Below are 10,000 nucleotides of genomic sequence, written 5' to 3'. Positions count from 1 at the left end.
AAATCTACCACAACACCAAAGGTATGATATAGAGAGATGTGATAAAAGAATTACCGAGATTGCATTCCCAATTCTAGGAAAAGACTGGGATAAAATTAAACTTACATACAACCGTAACTACATAAAGCAAATACAAATTAAGGACAAACAAAATATGGTACAAAACAATATACGCCAGAATCATGAACAAAGCAACAATAAAAATTAGGAAAGGGGTTTATGCCAAGCCAGGACTCCTTGGTATATACAGTACAAAATACTTTAGTATTAGCTATATACACATGATTATGAAGTGGTCTTTTGCATTTGCAAGCAATCTCATTTACAACCTCTCTTTCTGCATTTCTGTAATGTACTCCATTTCTTATTCATACCTGAAATTGTTGCTACTTCAAAGTATTAACAGCCTGAAGCTCAACAGTGCAGTTATTTACATGTCCCATATGTACAAAATGTATGGTAAGTAAGTTTTTAGCCATTTCAGTGTTTTGCATTCTGAAATCATACCAATCAGAATGGCAAGAGATAGAGATTGAGCACTGGAAAGAGAGAGAAAAACAACTTTCTTGCCTTTTCATCAATATCTATTCAAGGATTCCAAGAAGTTGATTTTTGTATCTATATTCAATTTGAGAAGAAAATATGGCTCTCTATCTCTTACACCAACAATCCTTTCTAAATCCCAAATAAAACCAGCAAATAATCCCTTCACTTCTGCTGTAATGTAATGTATAAGAAAAAAAAAAAATCAGTTCCATCCAGAAATGGCATTCCTGAAATCAAATTGCATTTTCTCAAAAAAAAAAAAAAAAAAAGTAAAAAAATAAATTTCTCCTCATAGAATTAATTAATCATACATTGCACGATGCCTTAGAAAAAGTGCAAAAGAGAAATGGCAAATTCAGATAACCAATTATATATCAAATAAAACTGTAAAAAAATTTAGTGACTTAGTTCTATATACATACTTGCTTTTCCAGTGCAAGGGATAATACTAGAATTTAATGTTTTCAAATTCCAGTTCAATGTACCAAAATCTCAACACAAAAATGCAGAAAAACATATATTGTCAGTCTGGAAGTATGTGGGAGGGGAAAGAAAAACAAGGAAGAAAAAAAGAGAGGTATGGAAACAGAAACAGTGGGAAGCAAAATGCTAGCCTTTAGAAAACTAATATGAAATGAAATATCACTGGTAGACCATAACTTACAAAATGAAAACTAGTATAACATAGTTAGAGGTAAATACTGGGATGTCAGTAGAAACTCACTCTCAATAATCTGGCAAACTTGTGACCAGACCAAGCTGGCAAGGCAGTGGCCATGCATACTGATGGCAGAACCCTCCAAGCTGCCAGATCAGATCAGTGGATGCCAGACTATAGAGGTTCTTACTTTACTACTTTAACCAATTAGTCTAGGCCAATCATTAGAAAATTGTGACAATTCTTATATTTTTTCCTTGTGCTCTGCATCTATGATAGAAGCTGTATAATTGTGACAAAATTATACACAGCATTTGCATATTGGATTTCCATACTAAGGCTTGTCTAACACTGTAGAGTTCTTCATTTGTATCTATTAGCGATTTTTTTTTTTTTTAATAAGCCAATAATTTCAGAGAGAGATCATTTCAACATGTATCTCTTAAAAAAAAATTTTAGATGCCTGAACATTATATTCCATTCACTAAACACAGTGTTTCTCGTCTCCCACTGAAACTGATGAATAAGAATGAACACCTCAACTGTGCAAGATAAGGAGTAGCGTCCATTTACTTTTATTTGCAAATATCTTGCCACCATGAATTCTCACTTCCCCTCAGAAATGAGTCTAACCATCAGGGAAGGATTGGCTAAAGGTAACCTCTCATGCACTACTGAGGCCTCCTGAACACTCCCTGATCAATCAATCTAGTGTTGGGATTCAGCATACTTTGTCTTCCTCTTTTTCATATACAATGCTACTAATTAAGCTCAAGATATGTTGCTTATGAAAAAAAGGTGGCAGTTGTTCAGAACAGGACTACATAAAGCAATGCCCTGGCCTCTGTAATTTGCCCTCTAGTAAAGACCAACAAACTTTCCCACATATATTTAGCAGAAAGAGCTCAGACTGGTTTCTTACTTGACAATAAAGGTCGAAAAACTCTATCTTGCCAGAATATATGTGGTCATAATTTGTTAGCCTTTATCAGAACACAAAGTACAGTTTGTGTGTGTGTGTGTGTGTGTGTGTGTGTGTGTGTGTGTGTGTGTGTGTGTGTGTGTGTGTGTGTGTGTGTGTGTGTGTGTGAGTGAGTGAGTGAGTGAGTGAGTGAGTGAGTGAGTGAGTGAGTGAGTGAGTGAGTGAGTGAGTGAGTGAGTGAGTGAGTGAGTGAGTGAGTGAGTGAACATGAACATGAACATGAACATGAACATGAACATGAACATGAACATGAACATGAACATGAACATGAACATGAACATGAACATGAACATGTGAGAGAGAGAGAGAGAGAGAGAGAGAGAGAGAGAGAGAGAGAGAGAGAGAGAGAGAGAGAGAGAGAGAGAGAGAGAGAGAGTGTGTGCGTGTGCGTGTGCGTGTGCGTGTGCGTGTGCGTATGCGTGTGCATGTGCATGTGAGTGTGAGTGTGAGTGTGAGTGTGCGTGTGCGTGTGCGTGTGCGTGTGCGTGTGCGTGTGCGTGTGCGTGTGCGTGTGCGTGTGCGTGTGCGTGTGCGTGTGCGTGTGCGTGTGCATGTGCGTGTGTGTGTGTGTGTGTAAAATTTCAGCTAAAAGTCTTAACTAAAGAATATGAAACTGCTACACAAATTTTTTTTTTTTAAATAATCATAAAAATCATCACTGATATTTACTGCGCGAGTGATGAAAAAGAAAAGAAACTACCAAATAAAAATATATAATCAGACAAATGGATAAACATATCAATAATTATCAATAAACATATCAATAACATAAGGACAAGAATAACAATAATATAAAAAGTCAGACATGTCAAATAATTCTTCAGTGCACTGTCCAATGACTATGACCATCTAAGCATTGCATAGAGAGCATGCCGAGTACCAACTTGGACGGCAGGAATTCCAGTGGTGGACTGCTGCACTCTACCAAAATTCCTGGTGGGTGCAACTGTACTGAACTGGAATTACAGAAGAATGCAAACTAGTGGAGAGGTTAACTACTGACTGACTATTTACTCATCTATGCATCACCTGACCTCTGATTATGTCACTTCAGAATTAAGAAAAGGTAAACACATACATGAAGAGATTAACAAACAGGTCACTGTCCAGAATAGGATCACATGAAGCAACACAGCATATTTAGCATGACAAGGGTTTGGACTGGTTCCCTATTTGACAATAAATTACGATTATGAACTCCACTAACCAGATTATACATGATGGAAATTTATTTGCCTTTCCCAGAAAACAAAGCCCTAAATTAGTTAATGAATTTATGCAAACATATGCTAAATCAGGTGAAATTAAAAAGCACTTGAACCTTACATACACTTTCAGTAGATATTTTTGAACCTTAGAGTTTTGTTTTATATGTTCTTTATGGCCTGACCTTTGCTCTTTCCTATTTTTGCAAGGTCCTCTTCTGAAAATTTACTAACATAAATAACAAATATAACAAATCAAAGAAATACTACCCAAATAATGATGCCGAAGTTCAAAATATTTGACATCTCAAAATAAAAGCTATAATATATCCAAAAAAGAAAATCAAAACCTGGGATAATATAAAGAATGGTGAACATTAACATCCATAATGAAATATTCTGATTTTCTAGATCTAAATCCATTTTAGAGAAGACTCCGATGGATAGTCTAAAGGTCATGTCAAACTTATTAATCCCTAAGAACTGCAAACTCTCTTGTCTGTCCATCTATTTGCACAATTGTCATGCTTTTTTCTGTTTCACTACAGCAAATTTTGAGTGTTGGCACTTGAAGAGCTCAGTTTTATCCATCAGAAATTGTATATTTCACTGCCACCACTCAAATACAAAGAGTATCAGTAGAGTGCACATTTTAATAAATCATCACAATCATCCCTCAAGTATGAATGAAAAAGGGGAGGGAGAGGACTATGAATATATAAATAAAATACATATAAAAATAATTTTCTTAATCTTCAAAACAATAATATCTGCATTTGTATGTATTCACAGATATCAAGATTTTTTAAAAGGCAATGACATAACTGGAGCCAAATTTGTAATATACAATAGTATGGTGTGAGGAAGGGGAACTTGGAAAGAGGAAAAAATCTAGTTTTTGGCTCACAGAACCTGAATTACTACTTCACACTCACTACATTTCAAACATAAGAAGATAGAGGCAGGAAAATACAAACGTGTGATTGGCTCAGGCAGAAGATGGCCATCTAGAGAAGTAAGGGTGGGGGATACAGTGGATATAGCTGGAAAAGAAAACTTGCCAAACAGTACCATATATGTTGGTGGACACTGCATATAACTTATTCATATTTAAACGTTTCAAGAAAAAATCCCCTGGTTTTTGACAAGCCTGCCATGATCATAGCAAACACAACTGTGCACACATAGTACAATTAACTATGATCATGGCTAATAGCGATTAACTACTTATTTGCCTGACCAACTGCCACTGTTACCAATGTCTAATCTGTTTTTTTTACTTTACTTGAGCTAATAAAAATTCTGAATATTCACACCAGGTCTTGTAAGTAGTGAAATTACTTCCTATTAACCTTCATCTTAGCAAACTACCAAAAATCAGGTGAGTAGGGTGGGTGGAGTAGAAGGGAAACAATCTCCAGTGATAAAGTCGAGTCCAGGTACATTTTCAACAACTGCCCATGGCTCTCTGTCATCTTCTTGCTTAGTTTCTACTGAGTGAAAACATGAAACCTACAGCCCAGCTTTCAGAAATTTACCTTGTCTGTTCACAGAGCAGAACAAAAATTGATGCAATCACACATTAAATCAAGACAGGAGAAGCCAGCCAGGCACTGACAGGTCTAAACATGTTTGGGCATGCTTCCTCTTACCCACCTGTCAGATGTCCCATCCAGTGCATAAGCTTCTGTTGTAGGGACTAAAATTGTCACTTCTATGATGGATATCCCCCACCATAGAATCAGTGGCCTAGTTATTTCACCAATATAAAAATCAAAGTAACAGGCTCCTGAAATACCCTAAAATCCTTACGAGATTTAGAATCCCTTAAAAGCAATAGCCAAAAAGCTTGTTTGTACAATGCAGTCAGTCTCAGGACTTCCCATCCATCCTACAGATAAGGAACAAAAGAAAATTATGGCAAGGTATTCCATCAGACTTACTAGTTTCAGAGTAAGACAAATAATTAATATAAAAAGTATTTCCTCTGCCACTTCACAACAACCTACGTAGGCCTAATGCACAAAATAGTAACTGAGAAAACAAACAAGGCATCTCTTAACTTCACACTTCCCCAACCCCACATTCAGGTAATTTGATTTACAGGACAACCCAACACAAAGTACACAATACTTTCTAAGCTTGTACTGATTATATTGTCTCTGTCTTGGAAATATACCAAACTACTTCACTTAAGAGAAAAAAAAAAAATATATAAATAAATAAATGAATTGATTAGAAAATAAAAATAGCAGGCCCTTGCTAAGAATATGACATGGACATTTAATGGTACCATTCTTGACAGGGTTAATTAAAGATTGTAAAGACTGAGATCTTAACAATATTGTAATCAATAAAATATTACCATCTACTTTGATATTAAACAATATCAAAATACATGATTACCACCACCAAAGTCCCACTCGTCACAAAATTTATTGAACAATTAAAGTTGCTGTGACTGGGAAGCTCTTTCTGTATTTTTTTCCTTATTTATGGTGTTACCATTCATGTCTGCAGATTATTTCTTGTACTGACAACAGCAACTTCTTTTCCTCTACAAGAATATCATCTTCAATTTGCCTTTGCTTAGTGCATCAATACCATAAAGGCTAACTGGATTTTAAATCACAAGACAGTTAATCAATAACTTATTTCTTTACTTGAAAATTAATAGAGAATTTGTAAGAATCTACCGGCATCTTGAAATCCATCAAATTTGGTATCAATGGATTTCTCATGACATTTAGTGTGCCTTCTTAGTGAATTTAATTGATGCTAGACAACAATACTGATGATACTAGACCTAATAAGTAGTCAGACATGAGGTATCATTGGGAAATGACAGGGTTAGATTATAAGGTGGCTACTTATGTACTTCTGCCATTTCTAGTAGCCTATGAAGGTCTGCCACCCCTTCAACCCCCTCCCTGGAATACAAACTCTTTACCAAATCTGACTGGTAAGATGGTGCTTGAACAGTTCTGGGTGATACGCTTATGAGTGATGTTACAACTGAAATGGGCATCACATCCCTGGCCATGGGCTCCATTCCCAGTAACAGTGCAAATCATGAGAGTTCTCAGACATTCAAACTATGCTTATCCATTGATTCCATGTACTATTTTTCTTATAGCTAGTCAACTGACATCAATAGGAGTCCATTGATGTCACTTCAAGCTATGGACATATTCTAGAAATTAACAAATCAGTAATCAAATTGACACCTTTCTAATTATCAATCCTAACATTGAATTTTCATAATTTTAATTATCAATAGTCTACTTTTTGTGAACTGTAAAAAAAATGGATAGTTATTAATATTTTCTTTTTATCTATAAACAATATCTTTGTTTTATCTCATGTCTCCTAAAGTTCCGCCACTTGTAGTGTACACAAAAAAGGAAAGGAACCAAATAAAATCACAATAAAGTACCAATTAACTTAACTATCTATTATGTAGACTGCAAGAAAGCCGATCAGAGTAAGAGAGAGAAAAGTTTTTTACAAAAAAATATATTAATAACCACCAAAACCACAACACAAAAATGAAAAACCAACTTATAAAGCAAATATAAAGGCTAATGTTACCTAGAGCAACACACAGAGGTAGAGGGAAATGGACACTGCCATCTTATAGAGCTTAAGAAACAGAGTAATAAACAATGCATGCTCTAGCCTCATATTTACTGTGAAATGAAAATACCTGTATATCACTGCTCAGAGACTAAGTCCACAACACCCTCTCACAGCCAGAGGTCTTAATCTATTTCTTATAAATTGGCACAACGTGCTAATAAAGTGGGGTATATGGGGGCTTGCCCTTCCTGTCTATAGAATAAATAGGGTAAATCTTTCGTCTATGACAATTGGGTTTCCCCGGATAGTATTTATATCATCAGATTTATTCTTGTGTGATGAGAATCTGATGATCATTTCCTGGCATTCACCAGTCGACAATATTGATGTGACGTGATAAGTCCCGATTGCAGGGGAGGGCATGAAATAGTTCAGGGAAATCATTAGGGTAAAACTGGCTGAAATAAGAAAAATAGCGAACAAAAATGCGTAAATCCATCAAAAAAAAAAGCTTAAAAAAGGCGAATGAAACTCGACGGACATCCCCGCCATCTTTGAAAATATCCGGACCGCCGCGCCAACTTTCGAAAAATCCTACGGGGATCAAATCCATCGTTCGGTAAAATCTACGGGATTTCACATATTCCAAAGACCAAGTGGTAATTGTACAATGCGTCCTAACCAATAAACCAACCTAAACCCGTGTGATTAAACACCACGATCTAAAGATTCCCTAGTCAGCGGGCTCTGCAACGTGGACCCCCGTAATGATATATACGTCTAACCAGGGGGCTCTGCCCACTGGACCCCCGTGGATTTAATACAATACGATCTATTTACCTCTAATAATTATCACCGGCGTTTGTCACGGAATGGTGTCGCTCGGCCTGTCAAATTTCCCGGTGGCGAAAGCGTGCATGCGCAGAAGGTTAACGTAACTAATTATCAAAACAAGTAAAACAAGTGTCACAAAACTGAAATTATGCATCAAATACACGAATGAGGAAAAGCAGACGTTTGGCAATTACAAAGTCCTCGTCCTCACAAGCCCGTAGTCCTACACGAACTACTTGACAGGTCGCGGCGATGAGTTCCTCGGCCACATTGGTTTAGGTCCTCCAAGGGAAGGGCGGCGAGGAAGGGCGGCGAGGGCTTCTCTCTTCTCGGTCGTGTAGCTCCTTGACTTTCCATTTGCGTACATTTTGCCTTAGATGAAGTGTTCGAGGTTTTCGTCGCCGTAACCATTCAATACCTTTTTTTTATATGTAATCCTGATGGTTCTCGACGGAACCTTTAATTTTGGAGTTTTAGGTTCGCATGAAACCCGGTTTTTGGGACTTAATCTCCGGAGGGTGCGTCGCTCACGGTAACAAATACCAATATTAAAAAAATAACAACAAAACGGTAATAATATAAATAACAAAAAATAAACTCACCTTCGATGAAAATTCCTTCAGAAGTCGAATAAAATCTTGGTCGGTTCCGGTTTCTAAAAGCTTCACGACCGACTCCTCCATTTTTTTCTCCTTTCCTTCTACCCTGCTGTACTTCTCTTCCTTCTTGCCTTTTTTACTTGTCTCTTTCTATTCCTTTTCTCCTTTTCTTCCTCTTCGTCTCCTATTTTCCACTTCCTCTTCTCCTTGCCTCTCTCTTTACACTTTCCCTTCTTTCCCCTTCCTTCCCTCCTTATCCTCCTCTTCCTTCTTCCTTATCTTCCTCTTCTCCTCGTCTTCCTCTTATTCTATACTTTCTCTTCTTTATCTATTCTTCCTCTTCTCGTCTTCCTCTTTTATACTTCCTCTTCTTGCCCTATACCTCCTTTTCTCGTCTTTCTCTTTTTCTATACTTCCTCTTCTTCCCCTATAATTCCTCTTCTTCTCTTCGACTTCCTATTCTTCTCTCTCTTTCTTCTCCTTTGTAAATCAAATTCTTCTTCCTGCCAAATAACACTAATAAGGCTTCCCGGAGACAGACACACAGACACAGACACTCCTCTCCGAAAACAGCAGACAGCTTGTAAACACTGCGGCTATTTTCACCGTGGGAGAATTTTCGCGATCTCTCATGTCAAGCTGTTTTGTTTTCCTGAAGTCATGATGTCGTCATATTAAGTTGGAGAGCTTATGCTTTTTTTGTTGAGATATTGGAAAACAACAAAATGATTAATTATCAAGTGGTTTAAGTGGTATTTTGCTAAATCATTGGTCTATTTAAGCAGTTTGTACTTCAGGTGGGCTAGCTGTGACGTCACAAAATCAACCCAGCTTGACCCTAGGGACCGCGAATATTCTCCTCAGGTTAGGTGGAGTCACGGATAGGGATGTATCTTTTTACTCGAAGTTATGATTGTTTGCTATATCATTACAGTTATCAACATTTTTGCTTCTTTTTTTCTGAATTTGTGCGTGTATTTGTTTATTCTGTCTTATTTAATACGTCAAATATATGCTAATTTTCGTAGCAAGTAGAATCTAATAAAAATCAAATATCTGTATTCTGTTTTCTTTTTTTTCGCTCTATCACTAATTAGTTCCAAATACCTTATAAGATTCTGTGGGCATGTTATCACTACGCAGAAATTAATATTTTTGTAATTACATCAGACTCTAACAATCTGGAGTTGCTGCGTTTAATTTTTAAGATTTATTGGAATAACAACAAGTATTCATAAATCGTGAATATAAATCCAATATTATTTTCTGGAATATGGTGAAATTAACCGATCTCAGTCACAGAAAACGAAATTTAGGGGTAACTATTTTTAAGATTTGGATGTTATTACCACTCTTAAAATATTCGAAACAGATGGTCGAACAAAAATGTTCACATGCAACATTTCAAGTTTAAGAAGGTGTTTAACGGTCTTAATTGTTTAGACAGCTAAAAAGCTAATGTTTATAGTTTTACAGGACATAAATTAGCGTTTATATAACTATTCCATAAATACTTCTACGACATAATTGACAACCAAAACTACCTGGCGTTAGAATTGAGAATTTAGACTTAAAGTATATAATTTTATGCACACAC

General features: G+C 36.4%; 1 protein-coding gene across 1 annotated transcript in view; it reads right to left on the bottom strand.

Annotated features, from left to right (window-relative positions):
- LOC125033472 (synembryn-A-like) overlaps positions 1-8,606 on the bottom strand; it is a 20,783-nt gene extending 12,177 nt beyond the window's left edge. Inside the window, exon 1 of the mRNA XM_047624999.1 lies at positions 8,407-8,606. Within this exon, the coding sequence (XP_047480955.1) occupies positions 8,407-8,487 (81 nt within the window). The 5' untranslated portion in view covers positions 8,488-8,606. The remainder of the gene's footprint in view (positions 1-8,406) is intronic.
- Positions 8,607-10,000: the final 1,394 nt, after the last annotated feature.

Source organism: Penaeus chinensis, chromosome 16 (assembly GCF_019202785.1).
Source record: "Penaeus chinensis breed Huanghai No. 1 chromosome 16, ASM1920278v2, whole genome shotgun sequence".
In the NCBI taxonomy this organism is placed as follows: Eukaryota; Metazoa; Arthropoda; class Malacostraca; order Decapoda; family Penaeidae; genus Penaeus; species Penaeus chinensis.
The sequence above is the reverse complement of the archived record's forward strand: the minus strand, read 5'-3'. Positions and strand labels throughout refer to the sequence as shown.